Below are 18,916 nucleotides of genomic sequence, written 5' to 3'. Positions count from 1 at the left end.
TTGGGCTATTTTAGCCCGAAAATGGTCTGGACTCTTTGGGCCTAACAGCTGCTTTTAATAAGTAGCATATGATTAAAATCCGTCTAGGTCCCGCCCAGCCGACTGCCCGACTAGTGCCTAGTGCCTTTATAACTTTACTTATACGTAAGGAATCGGAAAAGTATAAGTTTTTCCTTGAATTCATAACCAAATACCTAAAAATCAAAAATTAGATCGATTAGGGAAGACTAGTTAATCTGATTCTCTTTTCTTACTTTCTCTATTTTAAGTTCTCTTGTTCTTGCAAGTGACCCTTTACCAAAGTGGTAGAAAGGTGTTAGCTCTTGCATGAAAATGTAGGTACAAACCATGTAGTTAGCTAATCTAACATCTAATGTAACAAAATCCATCGTTTGACAAAAATAAAAAATAAAAAAAATTCTCTTGTTCCTTTATTTTTTTTCTATTATTGTTGACTAAACATGCTTTAAGAAGAAGGAGGAGGTTTTGAAGTCGGGTTCAGGATGTAGCGGATTGAAGATGATTACTAACTCACCAAGATAATTCACCACTTGCATAATTATTTTTTTATTTTTCACATTTAATGTTTGAGATATGATAAAGTATTTGTGGTGAAGGTGGAATGAAGAAAGGTGATGGGAGAGAGGCGAAGAGATGAGGGAGGAAATAATGAAAATGAAAACAACTTAAAATGGTTTTTTATTTTTACAAATATATGATAGAATAACATTTTTGAAAACCAAATGGTTATCATTGGGGCCCTTAGATTGCCATAAGCAGGAGAAATTTTTATGTGGCACAAGGTGATACATCACGTATTTTAATGTATATTTTGAGGGTGTATAAGTGGATGACAAAGTTAATATATCATATTTTAGGGTATATTTTTTAATATACCTCCACTTATATTATGACATGTGGTGTTTTGTCTTGTGTTCTGAGTACACTGAAAAATCTCTAATATGCCGTGCTTGCTCTCAAGTGAACATTGAAAACCTATTCTAATTTTAAGAGTTGGGTTAGTCCAAATGGTGCGGGAGCATGACTTAGCAATTAGTATTAGGTTATGTTGATAGTTTGTTTTTCACCAATGCAACAAACGAAAAACTTATGCTAGTTTGGTCTTTCGTTGGAAGGCCTTGTTGGCTGATGGTTGTTTTGTTGGACTGTTAAAAATAGTTGCACAAAGCCTTCCAACAAGGACTAGGCTTCAATATCCTTGGAAATGAGTGTAGATCATTTCAAAATTCTCTCCTGCACATTTTTTGCTACAAGTGAGTAGTTGAGATTGAATTAAATGAGCTATAGTTAAATCTCAATATTTCTTTTTTTCCCAAAATTATGGGCAGATAAGCCGTGCTCGTAGATCTTTTAGGCTCCCTTTGGTGGACTAGATGGGATAGGTTGTGATCAATTAATATGCACTTGAGTCCAACTCATTGTTTGTTGTGTCAAAATGTGAGATGGACAGGATTGAACAAAATGGGTTATGAACCTATAGTATAGTGGGTTATCTAACCTATACTTACAAGTCTATGTCAATCCAATCTTATCCATAAAGCTCAATCCCATCCATGATAGGAATCTAAGTAGTTAAAGATTGTTATATGGCAATTGGGATGGTGTCAAGTGTCATCATATTAGTGAATAAGTTGTATTAGTTGTAAAAGCTGTTAGTTTGTTAGTTGTAGTGAAGGTTGTTATGACATGTTGCTACATAGCTTGGATTGTAATATACAAAGAGGTTTTTATGAAAATAGTATTGAATTCCTTTTATTCATCTTCTCTATGTTTCTTTGGCATTTTATGAGTTAAGGTTGATCAAGGGTCTATCATTGGTATAGAGCCGGTAGTGATCTTTCATCCCTTCTCTGTGCCCCATGACTCATTCTTCAACAAAGAAAGCCATGCAATCGTAGAATCATGTTGATGCTATAAACAACACTCTCAACACACTGCTTCAAAGATTTGATTTCATGGAAGTACACTAAGATTCATCAAATGCTCAATTTGAGAAGTTCCATCGTGATTTTGTGGAGAAATGCGATATGGTTTTTCTTGGTGATTCATCGGATGCAACTCTATCATATCTTAATTTGCATGATGATGCAAGACACCATCAATTCAATCGCCATGATTCAAGCTTCCAACCATGACCTTCATTGGTGAAACTGGATTTTCCTCGCTTTCATGAAGGAGATGATCCTCTTGGATGGATTTAAAAAGCAGAACACTCCTATGAGTACTTTGACATTCTTACAAATAAGAAAGTGCATATGGATTCCTTCCACATGGAAAACGAAGTGTTGCAGTGGTTTCAACAGGTTAATTGTGTTAAGAATTACCCTAAATGGGAGGACTTCAACAAGAATTTTTGTCGTGAATTTGGTTCATCTTATCTTATTGATTGCACTGAGAACTTAGTGAAAGGTTTGCCAGAATGGTTTACTCAGAGATTATATCATGGAATTTCGACGGATTGGCAAATCGTACTGTGGAAATGACTCTATGATTATTAAAAAGCTACTTCATTGAAGGGTTGAAACCAGAAATTCGTCATGATGTCAAGATTTTGCGACCCTATGATGTTCATGAAGCTATTGCATATTCTCACCAAGTAGATGTTAAACTGGCAGAACTCAAGGTAAGATCCTTTTCAAGAAACCATTCTTCTGCATCACAATTCAAGCCTACACATCTATATGATATTACCAATATACCAAAAACTGAGTCTTTCTTAGAAGATTAACAGCTGCAGAAATTGAGTTTCGGAGGAAAAATAAACTATATTTCAATTGTGATGAGAAATTATCTAAAGAACATGTGTGTGCTAGTCCAAAAAGGCAAGTTTTACTCATGGATGTGTATGAAATTGGAGATCTTAGTGAACATAACTTTAATGATAATGAAGAACCTGAAGTCACTGCTTCTGCAGTTTATGGTATGTCTGCCCCAAAATCTATCAAAACCATGAAAGTGATAGATTCAGGAAACTCACACAATTTCATTGATATTTCCTTAGTAAAGCAATTGGAAGGTCACTTGGATACTACATATCCATTTACTGTTAAGATTGCAAATGAAGGTTTTCTCACTAGCACTGGATGTTTAGCACAAGTCTCTATTCAAATTCAAAATTATGCAACTATGGATTTCTATGCTCTCCCTTTGGGAGGTTGTGATATTGTTCTTAGAGTTCAATGGTTAAGAACAATATGACCAATTTTATGGGATTTTGATAAGATGATCATGTAATTTGTTGTTGAAAATACCACATTCTCTATCACAATTCCTCAAGCTCAAGATCCTCAATCCATTTCTTCCTTACAAATGGATAAGTTACTTAATCATGATCATTGTTTAAGAGTTGCATTGTTTGTTCTACAAGTCAGTGAGGATACTGCAACTACTTTAACTCTCTCTTAGTTGGATTCTACATAAAAAACTGATCTACAAAGCCTTGTTAGCACAATATAAGCCTATCTTTCAAAACTCATCTGGGTTGCCTCCATCAAGATCCCATGATCACAGGATACCATTAACAGAAGGTTGCAAATCTCCTAATGCAAGACCTTACAAGTATGGGTCATTCCCAAAGACAGAGATAGAGAAATGTGTCAAGGAATTGTTGGATTTTGGTTTTATAAAATCAAGTCATAACCATTTTCTCCTCTCTAGTTTTTTTGGTGAAGAAAAAGATGGTACTTGGAGAATGTGCATGGACTATAGGGCACTCAATCTAGTAATAGTTAAAGATAAGTACACTATATCATTGATTGATGAGCTATTGGATGAACCTTTTGGTGCATCATATTTCTCAAAGTTGGATCTTAGATCAGGTTATCACTATATTCGTATGCATCCCAAAGATATTAATAAAATTGTGTTTAGAACTCATTAGGGACATTATGAGTTCCTAGTTATGCATTTTAGCTTAACAAATGCACCAGCATCATTCCAAGGCCTGATGAATGGGATTTTCAAGCCTTATATGAGGAAATTTATATTAGTCTTCTTTGATGATATTTTGATATATAGTCTTTTGGGAATTACACCTGCACCATTTGGGAATTTACTTCAAGATCGTCAACTTTTTGTCAAGCTATCTAATTGTGCTTTTGAAAAAACACAAATTGAATATTTGGGACATATTGTTTCAAGAAATGGAGTTGTTGTTGACCCTACGAAATTAAAAGCCATTGCAAAGTGGCCTCTACCTACTTCTGTGAAAGCTTTAAAGGGTTTGTTTTTTATGCTTAACTAGGTAATATAGGAGATTCGTTCCTCAATTTGGAAGAATCTATGGTTTTTGACTTAACTCACAAAAAAAGATAGATTTCATTGGAACCCTGCAGCCACAGGAGCATTTCAAGAACTCAAAAATGACATAATGTCTCCCACAGTGTTGACTCTCCCGAATTTTTCAAAACCATTCATTATTGAGAGTGATACCTCAGGTACTGGTATGGGGGCAATTTTGTAGCAAAAGGGGTAAACCAATTGAATTTACAATTTAGTCATTATGACCAAAAAACCAAGCATTATCTACATATGAAAAAGAAATGTTGCCAATGATTTATGTAGTTAAGAAGTGGCAGCCTTATCTACTTATGAACCATTTCATTATAAAAACATATTGTAATACCCTGAAAATTTTAAAATATATGATTATGTAAAAAAAAATTTATTGGAAAATGTCGCTCGTTGATTAAACGTAATTTTACGAGGACATATTTTATCCTCATATATTTTATTGTATTTCTTGGCATATGTGGATATAACTCGATCTCATGAACGTGTAGGCGCAAACCATTCGTGAAACGGAGTTATAATGAAAAAGTTATAAACGAGCAAGGTTAGGGGTGAAATTGTCATTTGACCATAATATAGATTTCTCTAGAAAATTTTGAGGTGCCACGTGTGTGGTAGTGGATGGGAGAGAAATGGGCACTGCCTAATTAGAAAAGAAAGAAAAGGAATTTGGTGATTATCTTCCGAAATAAATTTTGGGCCTATCTTAGTATTTGCTTCCAAATATAAATTTTCGGATCGTTACACATATCACCATAGTCTCAAGTACTTTCTCCAAAATCGAGCCAATTCTCCTTTCAGCAAAAATGGGGCTCTAAACTACTTGGCTTTGATTATGAAATTCAGTATAGAAAGGGTAGTGACAACAAGGCAGCTGATGCATTGTCTCGAATGTTCAATTTTCAAGGAAATAAACCTACTGGTACAAGTAGTACCGGTGCAAATGAGACAAGTAGTGTTGCTAAAAATTCATTGGATTCCATAGTGATGGATAGTGAATTCACCGTTATATCTTACCTTTATATGTCTTGGCTTGATGATCTTCGTAGACATGTGGAAAAAGATGATTGGATTTTGAAAAAAAATCACAAGCTATCTTGAATACAACTTCAGATTCATTTCCATTGAAATTATTGAGATATCAGCTTGATAATGAATTTCTTAGGTACAAGAATCAAATTGTCTTAAGTCCTAAAAGTTCTTAGAGAGAAAAAATATTTGAGGAACATCATTGTAAACCTACTGCAGGTCATGTAGGTTTTCTAAAAACCTATAAAAGGATTTCCAGGTCCTTTTATTGGGAGGGTATGAAAAACAGCATCAAGGACATGGTTGATGGATGTGATATTGTCAAAAAAAAAACAAGTATGAAACACTTGTTTTTGCTAGACTTCTTAACCCCTTACATGTCCCTCAAAGAATGGTCTGACATATCTATGGATTTCATCACTGCCCTTCCTCCTTGCAAGGGCAAATTGGTCATATTTGTAATTATTGATTGATTTTCTAAAGCTGCACACTTTCTGTCATTATCTCACCCTTATATAACACACTCAGTAGCTCAACTCTTCACTAATCAAATGTTTAAACTATGTGGGATGCCAACTTCCATTGTATCTAATAAGGATCCAATCTTCATCAGTTCATTTTGGAAAGAATTCTTTAAACTTCAAGGCTCAAAATTGTGTCTCTTAGCTCAGGGTTTCATCCCTAAATTGATGGACAGACTAAAGTCCTCAATCAATGTTTAGAAACATACCAGAGATGTCTTTGTAGCTTGTAGCCTAAGCAATGATTGAAATGGTTTCCATGGCAGAGTTGAGCTACAATACTTCTTATCACACTACAGCTAAACTCACACCCTATGAAGTGATGCATGGGCAGCCTCATTCACATGTTCCAACTTATGAAATTGGGACTACAAAGATTGAATTGGTAGATCAGTGTTTACAACATAGAACCATAATTTTGTCCCTTTTGAAACCAATCTAGAAGAAGCTCAAGTAAGGATGAAAAGTCAATTGGACAAGCACAAAATAGAAAGTTCTTTTGCAATTGGTGATTTTGTGTATCTCAGATTGGTACTTTACCAACAAAAGTCACTAGCTTTACACCTTTTTCATACATTGCACCCTAGATTTTATGGACACCTTGAGGTTCTTGCTAAAATAGGACATATGGCTTACAAAATTGAAGCTACCCCCTCATTCTAAGATTCACCCAGTTTTCCATGTTTCTTGCCTCAAGAAATAACTAGGCACATCAGTCTCTACTATTATACCATTACCAACAGTCAAAGATATGGGTCTAATTCAAGATGAACCAGCAGCTATCATGGATCGCAGGGTAATTCAACAAGGTTCCACTCCAGTCACTGAAGTCTTAGTGCATTAGACGAATCATCATGTTGCAAATGCATCTTGGGAGAATTTGGATGATTTAAAGATTCGATTTCCTGAATTCCAGCCTTGAGGACAAGGCTAATTTCAAAGGGGGAAGTAAATGATAGGAATCTAAGTAGTTAAAGGTTGTTATATGGCAATTAGGATAGTACCAAGTGTCATCATATTAGTGAATTAGTTGTATTAGTTGTAAAAGCTATTAGTTTGTTAGTATTGAAGGTTGTTAGGACCTGTTGCTATATAGCTTGGATTGTAAGATACAACGAGGTTGTTATGAAAATAGTATTGAATTCCTTATGTTCATCTTCTCTATGTATCTACAGCAGTTTATGAGCTAAAGTTGATCAAGGGTCTATCAATCTAGCCCACCAAACGCGACCTTAGAGTATTTTGTTGCTCTCTTCCATGGCTCCATGTGTTAACAATGAAAATGAGATTCAACGATTGAGGCAAACTAGAAATTGTTTTAGTATGATAGGCATGAAGTGTGAGTGCCAAAGACTCAGTACAAAATTAACAATTGTGCATGTGTTTGGTGTTTCCAATTTAGTATAGTGGAGATGAGCTTTTTGATGTGCTGTTGTTTGGGTTTTCAAAAGCAAGAGAATTAAAAGCTTTATTTGTGTTTTCAAAACCCAAAAAATTAATTTTATATCATACTTAACATTACAACCAAAGAGACTTTCTTAAGGTTGGTGAATCGATGCTATGCAAAAGAGATGGTAGCAGAGCAAATTCTAATTGGTCTTAGAGTGTAAAGGAAGGTTTCCTAAAGTTCTAAGGTCTTGGTTTCAAGTGATTTTTTTCATAAGGCAAAAGGAATGAAACAAGTAAAAGCAAAGAGCTTTTGGTTTTAAGCTTGTAGTTTGTTTTGTTGAATGATTTGAGTGTCTTTTGCTCTGAGTCATGTACTTGTATTTATAGACCTTTCACCTTTTCCATCAATGCTTTCTATGTTCTCATTTGAAGTCGACCAGGATCACTTTCCAAAAAGTAATGCATTAATAGGAAAGTAATCCAAAATATTTCTGCAGGGAATGAAGATTACCATAACCAAGACTGTGGTTTTGTTTTAATCTATGATCACAGTCCCACCAAAGTCACATTTAGTACTCTCTCCAATCGAGAAGGAAGATTGAGATTTTGGTATCTTTGACAAGTCAAAAAAACAGTATGGTTCTGCACTATTCATTTATAGTAAATTAAAGGTTCATGTTCTATTTTCTTTGTAATCATCTTATCAGGCCAACAAGGCCCAATAACATTTTTAGTATAAAAACTGGTAATAGGTTAACACGCCTAGTTCGGATTTGAATTTTTGAACCTATTAGCTTAATGAGCACGTTAAAAAAGCAAATTGACACAGCCATGACAAAGAAGACCCATTTGCCAAATTAGAGGGGTTACTAATGAAAAACTACATCAATAAAATGTGATTAAAAGATAAACAATGAAGAGTGCGTAGACTATCCGTGTCAATACTAGATTTTCAAAACTCAATCCACCTTTGTTAAGAACAAATACGAGATACAAATTCAGAAAAGAAAAAGAAAACAAAAAGATACAAACAAGAATGTCGACGTTACTCGTCCCAAAACAAAATAAAATTTATTGGAGATGAGTGAAACTTTCCAAGCAAGCAACCAAAAATCATGTGAGGTAAACAAAATTTCAACAATAGTAGCTCTCAAACACCTTCTAACCTAACCCAAACCCCACCTTCTCCTCCCAAACGAAACACTTCACGTGGGAAGGGCATGGCCTCCCCACAACCAAACACGTGTATTTCACAATTTCTCACATCCAAACACTACAAATTCCATCCAACGCGATCCACCGCGCCGAAAGCTCCAAAGGGCTTCAGGGGCCGGGCCGGGGGGGACCGTGATCGGGTGGACAGCGTACGCCAGGCGGGTGTATTTATCCTTTCCAAAGTCAATATCGTTGTTTATGTTCATATTGTCGGGATCCAAGGCTTCCATCCCAACACCGGCATTGACTTTGGAAATATGTGAATTAATTTAGTACATGTCGGTTTGAAGGAGAGTTTCCAAATCATATGTGGCCACATAAATTAGGCTGTCACATGTTGTGCTTAATTTCCTATTTTATTTTCTTCAAATAATAAAATTATTATTTCACATTACACATTCTAAATTCGATTTATGATGCTAGTGAATCGTACGATGGTGGTCAAGGGAGATTGAAATGCCTCTGTGAGTCTATCCGGCTTCTGAAAAGGTGGACTACCGTGGCGAAGCCACCAGCTGGTCCCATTTTTTTTTTTAAAAATAATGATAAAATTGCTAATAGGATCAATATCAAGTACCTGTGGATATCGATTAAATATTGACAATATTATTGATTTAGTATTTGATGATATTGATCAAATTTCAAAGAATGATCATTTTAGCGAGATTGAATATGCTGTAGATGTTGGTTTAAGTCAATTAGTCAGAGAGATTGTCCTTTCTTTCACTCACTTAATTTCAAATCTTTTTTTCATCGACTAAAATAGTTAAGAATATCATTTTGTCTAAAAATATCAATTTGATGGAGTGTTTAAGAGCAAATGTACACATGTTATCAACGTTAAGCTTATTTCGTGACAATGCAAGGAACGATGAAAAATCTATGACACGAGTTTGAAACATGAAATATATATTTCTTATTTAATTTGTTTTGTGACTAATAATATTCCATTTTCTCAGTACAACTTTGATCAGATACAACTCGCCTCTTAAATGGTGGGGGAATAAATGGTGGAGGTGTACATCTCAACAATGCCCAATTAACCCCTTGGAAAAATGGGTGCCTCTTGACTGCTGATGCACCCATCAACGATCCCAAACGCCGAGCCGGATCCTTGACCAACAACTGTGAGATGAGGTCCTTGGCCGTGCTGGGCACTGCCGGTTCTTTCGGAAGCTCCAGGGCTCGAGCCACAATGTTAGCTAGGGTTAGCTCATTGTCCACACCCCTAAAGGGTGTCACACCATAGAACAGTTCAAAAATAAATATCCCTAACGTCCACCAGTCCACTGCACTACCATGCCCCTCGCCGGACACAATCTCCGGGGCCAAGTACTCGTGGGTCCCGACAAACGACATGGACCGAACGTCCACGGGCTCAGACACAAACTCGGGGCCATTTTTATGGCTCTGCTTCTTCTTCCGCTTGCTTTTCGGGTGGAAACATGACACGGAGGGGACCATACAACTGGGAAGAATGCATGAAGAGGATGCAAACGGGGGCGGATCGAGTGAGTAGCCTTTTTGTAGTGCAGCATTTGGGGTATTTTGGGTAGAGATGATCTGAGGCGTTGATGTACCATCGTCGCATTTTAACGAGAGGTCAAAATCTGTAAGCATGATATGGCCATCGGATCGAACCAACACATTTTCCGGCTTCAGATCACGGTACACAATTCCCATCATGTGGAGGTACTCTAGAGCTACAACCACCTCCGATGCGTAGAACCTAATCATGAGATTAAACACCAGTTAGTATGCTAATCATGGATTCAACATATGATTTGTTATATCATCATCTGTTGATTACGGGAGCACTTTGAACGATATAAAAAGAGCCAATAACTGATGAGTATCCTCTAAATGTTCATAATTTCGTTTTAAGACAAAACATAATCAATTATTCAAATTAGATGATTAACCACAAATCCTTAATCATGTTCATGCTCAATCATTTGAAAAGGGAAAACAATGAAAAAAATCATTGGCTAGGCTATGATATTATTGCATGATAAACTAAATGATAAGAAAATAAAACTTTTGATATTCTTTTGCAACAGCAAGGATTATGATATAGGACACAACCAAACCAACCACATCAATTCTAATGTAACCTATACTGTAGCCTGCCAACATAAAACCAACATTTTGTTCACTTGTCTACATTTTTTTTTTATTTTTAAAAAGGACCAGTTGGTGGCGAAGAGTCCGTCCATCCGGGGCCTAGAAGACTCACAAAGGCATTTTAACCTCCTCTTGGCCACTATCGTGTGATGCACCAATGCTAGAATCGAACCTAGGACGTGCGGTGTGAAATAGGGCTTGAAATTCGTCCCCAACCACTAGGCCACCCCGTGATGGTTTTGTCTACATTTAACTAAAATACATTTGTTTACCAAAATGTTATTGCAAAGAAAAGAAAAATAATGTATCGGTTTTCTTTAAAAGTGAAAACTGAAAACAGTTACCAAACAAGCTCTCGGTTTCTAGTTTTCAAACAAAGTGAAGACTTAAAACAAAAGGCTAAAACCTGAAAAATGAAAACAAAATGATTATCATACAGCCTCGATATTTCAAGATTTGGTTACCCACCCGTTGTAAATAAAATTGAAATGTTTCTTGTTTTTGGTGTCGGAGAGGGTTTCGGGTCTTGTTATTAAGGAAGGAAAGAAGGATATGTTTAGATGTCTTTTAATTTGCAAGTCAATGATAAAAAAATAAAAATGCAAGCAATTCATGACATGGTAATAAAATAAAAATGCAAGCAATTCATGACATGGTAGTAAAATGCAGCTGCAACTATTACCAGCAGCTTCTTATAATTAATGGTAACTGATAGTGAGATGCATTTCATATAATTGATGGTCATTGATGAAAATCATCAGTGTTTTTTTATGTGATTGTCTCCATATGGTTTGTATTATCCTTCCCCACTTTTCTAAGCATATGAGATATTAGTACATCACCAATTAATTGCAAGGCACCCCATAAATTCTACTATATTTACACAACCTGACCTACTTTACTTTTTATTATTATTATTTTCTTTGCTGTTACTACACCTAAAGTTGAACAACTTGGTAGCCCTTCCTAAATCCCAAACTTAAATGGCCCCATGTTTTTTAATTTCATATGTTTGGTTGGGGTCACTTCAGGAAAGTAAATTCCGCACATTTTTTTTCTCTTTCTGCACACCCCAGTTGATCCTGTCCCTTGATTATCTTTGATTTAATCAATCAAAAGGCTAGAATAAACATAAGTGCGTCGGAGGAGAAAAAGGTGTCCGGAAATCACGTCCCAATAGATAAAAGATAAAAGTGGGGAAAAGGTTGGGTTATTAACAATATATTACCTTTGTTCTTCCTTGCCTTGATCTTTTACTCCCTAACATTACTACTATTAACTTTTTTTGTTTTTGAACAAACGATATTATCTACACTAAGGGGGAAGAGGGGTGGGCTTAGCTTCACAATAGGCTAGCAATAATGTGATTCAAATTCGTCATTGGCGATAATTGAACCTAAGACCTCTCACTTACAAGTGAAGAAAAATACCACTAGAACATGGTAATAAGTGACAATACTATTAACTTTTTGAAGGAGTCTTCCTAGCATCATTTAACTTCATTTTACCTTTCTTGGCAAGAAAAAGCTGATCATAGACTACTGGACCTTACCCCTACTTCAATCATATATAGAAGTCTTAGGTGAAATTCAAAAGACATAACTGTCTAAATTAACGGTGCTCTCAATCAATTTGCAAGTTAATGATAAAAACACATGCAGTAAAAAGCATTTGCAAATTGCAATTATCACCACCAACTGCATATAATTGATGACCGATAACGAAAACCGAAAAGCACTTGCATATAATTGATGAAAATAAGTACTTTTGGTGTGCTTTTGTCCATGTCGTTTGCAATCTTTCCAAACCTATCTAGACAGAAGAGAAATGTATCATAAATTAGTCGAAGGACACACAACAACTTTCTACTTTCACCTATCACCAATGAATTCCAAAAGCATATAAAAAATTCACCTTTATTCCCCTGCCCCATGCCCTTAATGTGGTTAGTTGGGAATACTTTTGGAGTGGACAAAGTTGAAAGAGAAGCTCATGATTTTTTGTTGGTAAGAAAACAGATAACACTAACAACATTTCACCTTTCTTCCTTAACTCTATCTTTTACTTGCAAACATTTTTACTATTACGCTTAATCACAGTATTGCCTCCTAAGAGTGTCCGTGAATCCCACTTTGCCCCTCCGGAAGTCACTTTGACTCAAGTTGCCCCCTAAATCATGTTTTTGTGTCCCACTTCACGTCGGCATTTCGCCTTTCCTTTGCAGACATACTCAGACTGCTGGACCTTATCCCTACTATAATTAAATTTTGTGGTTTTAAGTCACTTAGTACTGGTTTGGTACTGAAGTGATTTTAAAAAAAGTGGGTATAAAAAAAAAAAAATTGAGCTCAAAAAAATGTTTGGTAAACACTTAAAAACAGCTTATTTTCACAGTTTTGGGTGAAAAAAAGTTGAAAACGTGAAGCAGCAAAAATGAGCTTATTCTCACAGTACAACAGAAGCAGTTTTTTTCCAAAGCACAGCGATACCAAACCAGCCCTTAGTACTACGGTCGAGTGGTATTCCTCTTCACTTGTAAGTGAGAGGTCTTAAGTTCGATTCTTGTTAAGGCATTCTTGAACCACATTAGGCCTAAATTAAGAGTACTCTCAACCACAAGACAAAGAGCAATAAAACAATATTGGTGCCACTATTTTGGGATATCCTTAATTAAAAGAAAAGAACCCAGTAATCCTGCAACAATTATCTGAACCCAATATACCTAAATTTAGATTTGAAGGGATCTGTTTGGTCCATCGGAATGAAACCTACCCTAGAAATCAACAAGAAATGGAAAGAAACAAAAAACCCTCCCATAAAAATTATTCAATGTTCTCTTTTAAAAATCTCTGTCATTGATCCTATCATGTTAATGCAATGAAAATGGCTTAAATTAAATTAATGGGTCAGCCTTTAGGTACCAAAATTAATGACTCTGATTTTAAAAATCATGGGTTGTTGTTGTTGCTAACCTACTGCATATGGGCGGACACACTAGAGCCACACATAACCATCCAATAATACTAAAGAGAAACATCAAATTAACATCATAACCAGCATTTATATATCAATGGACCAAAATAAAACCTACACATAATTAATGAGAGTCTTAAATTCTATCAAGGGAATTGAATTCAGGTTTATCAAATCCACGGGTCACCTTAAAACCACGAGGTTACTCTTATCTTATGAAGGGCGTAAAGGTCCATGCAGTTTTAAGGCATTTTATTGCTCAACCGACGGTTGTGTTGTATATAGTGCTTGAAAAACAATCCAATTATGTTATGCCAAATCAGATGATCACATCAAACACAGTGCACTACTAATAGCGCTCTGCCTTTTGGCAACAACCAGTGGTTGACCTTCCAAACTATACTAGCTTAGGAAAATAATATGCTTATTACCCACAAACTAAAATTACAACTTTGTCCTCGTAGTTTTTCTTTTTTTCACTTTTGGCACCCGTCATTTCCGTTTTGACAGTTTTAGTCATGCAGAGATGAAATTCAGAGGGAATATGCAACCACTACATGTGAGGGTGTTTATGTCTATCCAAAACATTTGCAATCGCCTGAAAACGTAATCGCTTGACAATCTTGTTTAACAATTTTATACCTGTAGGACTTGATTGCTAACGAAACAAAACTAAGGGACAGAAGTTGCCTAAACGACCAGGACAAAAGCGAAAACGGGGGAAAATACAGGGGCAAAAATGTGATCTGGCAAAGAGAAGAAAACTACACTGCAAAGTCTACTGTAGCACATGTTTTATTTTTTTTTTTCATTTTTGAAGGAGGTTTAGTGGTAGGCTTGACTTAAAACTACTACAGTGTGCACGTGCATGTAATTATTGGCCTTTTTAAGCACGTAACAGTCAATGTAAATCTAACTAACAGAAGACGGCACTCATCGAAGGACTTCTAACCAAATAAATGCTCTATAAAAAAAAAAAATAAAACAAAACAAATTTAAACCAAATAAATGCGCCCCTTTGTATCTTAAGAAAAATAAATTATACAAAACGCGTTTGCCACTGTAACGACTTAGTATATTTGTAAGTTTTTCTCAATATAGTATGGTATTATTCAACAAGAACATTATGACGATGAACTCGTTTCATACAAGTTATTCTTCAGATACTAGTGGTAAATTGTCTTAATAGACACAGCACTCCAAGTGAACCCTAGAGTTCTATTTCTCTATATTCTTAGTGTAGCTTAGATCAATCATATTATTTACAAAAAAGTAACTAAAAAAATTCACGAGCGACGTACTAAACCCGATTCATGCAAGTTGATTTTCCTTGTAGCGTGGTGACGTGTGCTTAACCACAGTTGACAATTTACTCCAAAATCCTAAATTTCAAGTTCACCCATCTATCTATATCTCCGGATTTATCAGGTGCACACCGTAAATCTATTTCATTGAAATCGGTAGACCCCACCAACAAGCAGACAGGTAAAGCTGTTGGTGTCCAGGCCCCACATAACGATTCAGAAACTCTGAACCGTGCAAAACGCAAACAAAAATATCAAATCTAACCCCTCCGATGGTTTTTTTATTTTTTTATTTTTTTTTAATGCTTTTCAAACTAATTAAAAACAAAATTTAAAATAAAAATCAATTAAAAAAATTAAAACATTAAAAAGGAAAAAACTGTATTCGTCGTAATTACTGCTGTGAATTTAATTTCGGAATTGAGGGAGGAAGGTAAGGTGCGCACCTGACGGCATGTTCGTCGAAGCGTTTGAGCGGCTGGCGCTGGCGGAGAACGTGGAGATCGCCGCCGGGGCAGAACTCGGTGAGCAGGAAAAGCCAGTTGGGCGCGTCGATGCTCGCATAGAGCGTGGGCAAAAACGGGTGCTCCAACATTTCCAGTATTTCCTTCTCTGTCCTGGCCCGCCCTTCCTTGCTCCGGCTGATCAGCTCCTTCTTGTCCATCACCTTCGCCGCAAATACGCACCCCTGGGCCCCAGCGGGGGACTTCAACTCGGCTAAGTAGACGGAACCGATGTCGCCGGAGCCGAGGCGCTCTGCGAATTTGAGGTCAGAGAGGGAGAGTTGCCGGGTCGGGGATTCGGATCGGATCTTGTATATTGCGGACCAGAGGGGGTCGGAGGAGGAGGATTGGGGTCGGGGCTTGGGGATTACGGAGGCGGGGAGGCGAGCGGAGGAGGAGGCGGAGGGCGGGAGCGTGGATTCGGAGCAGGAGCTAGTGCTGCGCTTGGTGGTGTTGGTGTTGGTGGTTGTGGTGGAGGTGAAGCTCAGGCTTTGGAGGTCGTCGGCTAAGTCGTCAAGCCACGGCTCCATTGCGGAGGAGAGAGAGAGAGGAGTGAGAGAGAAGGAAGGAGAGAGAGTTGTGCCTGAGAGAGTGAGGAGGGAGTGAGAAGAGGTTTTGAAGGGCGGGGGAGACAAGAGAGTAGAGAGAGACTGTTGGGCTTGGGCCATGTCGTAGGTTTGGGTTGCCAAAGGTGGGCCTTGTTTGTGAGATTCTTATTATCCAATCATGGAGTCATTGAATGGTGGGTACAATTACAATACAAATTGTGTTTAGCGTATTTAATTTTTTTATCAGTAAAGAATGTCTCAAGTTCTGTTCACATGAATTTTCATGGTACTCACATAGATGGAAAAGGCGATAGATATATATATATATATATATTTTTTTTTTATTTTTTTATTTTTTTTTTATCAGTTTGATATTTATTTGTGGCTAGCTAAGTAGTGTGTGTATTGTAAAGTCTACGTTTCTAATTGGATATATTGTGTTAGGTTTTCGCACCAAAAATAGTAAGATCTACAAACAATTTGTGGGTATATTTACTTACAAGGAATATGATTTTGAATCATTGACTTACATGCGTTTACAAATATTTGGATATAAAAATTATTTCACTCCTTAACTTTCAATTATATTTATATACATATGGAATCAAAAATATAAATATTTCTCTTCAAAATCCATAATCAAATATTTAAAAATAAAAAATCATATCAACAAGTGGCTAATTGATCCTACGTCTAAGATTTCTAATTCTTTTATTTTCTCATTTTTGTGTAATTAAAACATGCCATTATTTTAATAGTATTTCTTTTCTCTCGAAGTTATAAGATAGTCCTAAATTAAACCCTCTAGATGAACACTAAAAAAAAAAATTGGTGCACCGAGTGTAATGAAATTCTTTCCCTTGGAATAACTTGATTTTAGGCTATGATCACGTATTTTTTTCTAATAAAAAAAGGGGAGACTCAAAAGTTCATATCTTCCTACATTAGGAAGAGAATAATTACGAGATCAAAAAAGTTATTAATTGTTTGGCTAGGATCACTTGAATTGCAACTAATTTTAAGTTAAAAAGAGAGGATTGGAACTCGAAATTCCGTAGATTAAAAAGAAAGATCGTAACTATCCAACAAATTCACCACTTGCAACAAATGCACATTTCCAAACGTTGAGAAAAGTATCCAAAGTCAACCAAATAAGACGATCGAGAAAATCAAAACAAAAACCCATGTGGCCGGCGAAGTGTGATTTGCGTTTGCCCATACGAAGCATGGTGCGTCCGGTGCCCCAAACGATATTTGGTAAACGATGCACGTCTCCGCACGAGACGTGGGGGAGTTTTCTCGAGACCGGAACCTGGTTTGTTCCTTCTAGTTTCGCAAAGAAAACTTTGATTGGGATGCAATGCATGTGCTGCTGAACAAAAATACCATTTTCTTTTATTATATCGATATTTTTACATTAAAAAGAAAGGGAATTCAGCTAAGTTAGTTAATGGGTAGCCTAATTTGGTAGGAGATATGGAGTTCGGCTAAGCCACACAATGGACGGTCTAATTTGATATCGAATTCACCATCCACGAAATTTAAACCTAAGACCTCACACTACTAAACAAAAAGGAATATCACCAGACCGTAGTATTACTTATTATATATTCTGCAAAAAGAGAAGAGATTAAGACCATCGATGATAGATTTCATAATTACGCAGGGACCATGGGAATAAACTTTTTAACCATATTATAATTTTAAAGTAATAATAATCGCCGCATCAAATGCTTCCATTTGGTATTACTTAATCATATTAATTAAATTAGTGGAAACCAATCACTGCAATTAGATTAAGTGGTCAACTTTAGGAACAATCTCCAAATTAGTATCATATCATATTATATAATACTTATCTTTCTTTATTTGCACTATGAATAAACCAAAAAGAATGTATATTTTAGAATAATTAAGGAAGTAAAGAGCGGGGGTTTCAAGTGTTTAAGAGACAAATAATACTTTTATTTTCGTGGCAAGAAGACAAGTACTTCGTAGTTAGTTAGAAATCTCTTAGAAACCTGGGTGACCAAATAAACATTTTGGCTCTTTGTTTTCGAAAATGTCTCCTCTATGTTGAAGGAATACCTTGATTTTTCAAATATCCTGTACCCAAAGTTTATGAAACCTACATGATTAATTGATTCCTTAGATGTTAGTAAACACAAGATTGAAAATTATACTCATTTATATTCATTCTCATATATGGTAAGTGAACATGCCCTAACATGGGGGTGTTGTTTGTCCCAGACCTTCGCATCTCTAGCTATTCATTCTAATCCCTCGTACCTTCATATTACATTCCATGTAAGTAAATCGGTTGAAGATTCCACATCAGATATTGACACAATAGAATACAGTATATATTAAATGTTTTTACTACTATGGTCTTTTGTATATACCCTGACACTTACTGAATTATATAAGTAATTAAGTTGAGAGTAATACCGATGTTGATTAGTAGTGAGTCGCAACTTTGAGCTAAACACTTACATTAGTTGGTTGTTTTGTTGTTTTTTTTTTCTTCATAAAAAGTGGAATTAGAGATTTTTTATAACTTCGTCGCAAAAAAAACACAATGATGGTAGCCATAGTAATGCTCTTGTTTACGAGGAAGGGGAAGTTCAAACTATGAAACATTGAGAAGAGAGGTTTGATTACTAGACCAAATGCAAGTAGCATAACAATACGGCTATGTCCCTTGCTTAAAAGAAAAGTTCTCTCAACAAGATTTCCATGCATGTTAAATAGCCTAAAACTTGCAACAACAAAGACATCAAACACGTATGCAACCACATACTGTCTTACAGCACGCAAATTTATAAAAACCAATAAAACCATGCACCCACCAGTAATCCCCGTCACCAAATTTTAACCACCATGTATGCATGCATGCATGCCAACCTCAAATTATGAAATTAATTAATTAAGAGATGATAGAGCTACCGACTGGCCTACAGTACGTGGAGTCGTGGACTAGCAGTCGCAAAGGGCTAGTG

At 36.1% G+C, this 18,916-nt stretch overlaps 1 protein-coding gene across 1 annotated transcript; it reads right to left on the bottom strand.

Annotated features, from left to right (window-relative positions):
* Positions 1-9,384: 9,384 nt before the first annotated feature.
* Positions 9,385-15,943, bottom strand: LOC137715318 (serine/threonine-protein kinase D6PKL2-like). Its single transcript, XM_068454600.1, has 2 exons — positions 15,313-15,943; positions 9,385-10,194 (listed from the first exon to the last, which is right to left on the bottom strand). The coding sequence occupies exons 1-2, from the start codon at positions 15,897-15,899 to the stop codon at positions 9,402-9,404; spliced, it is 1,380 nt and encodes a 459-aa protein (XP_068310701.1). The 5' UTR covers positions 15,900-15,943; the 3' UTR covers positions 9,385-9,401.
* Positions 15,944-18,916: the final 2,973 nt, after the last annotated feature.

This window comes from Pyrus communis, chromosome 14 (assembly GCF_963583255.1).
Source record: "Pyrus communis chromosome 14, drPyrComm1.1, whole genome shotgun sequence".
Lineage (NCBI taxonomy): Eukaryota > Viridiplantae > Streptophyta > Magnoliopsida > Rosales > Rosaceae > Pyrus > Pyrus communis.
This window is presented reverse-complemented; position numbering and strand designations above follow the sequence as displayed.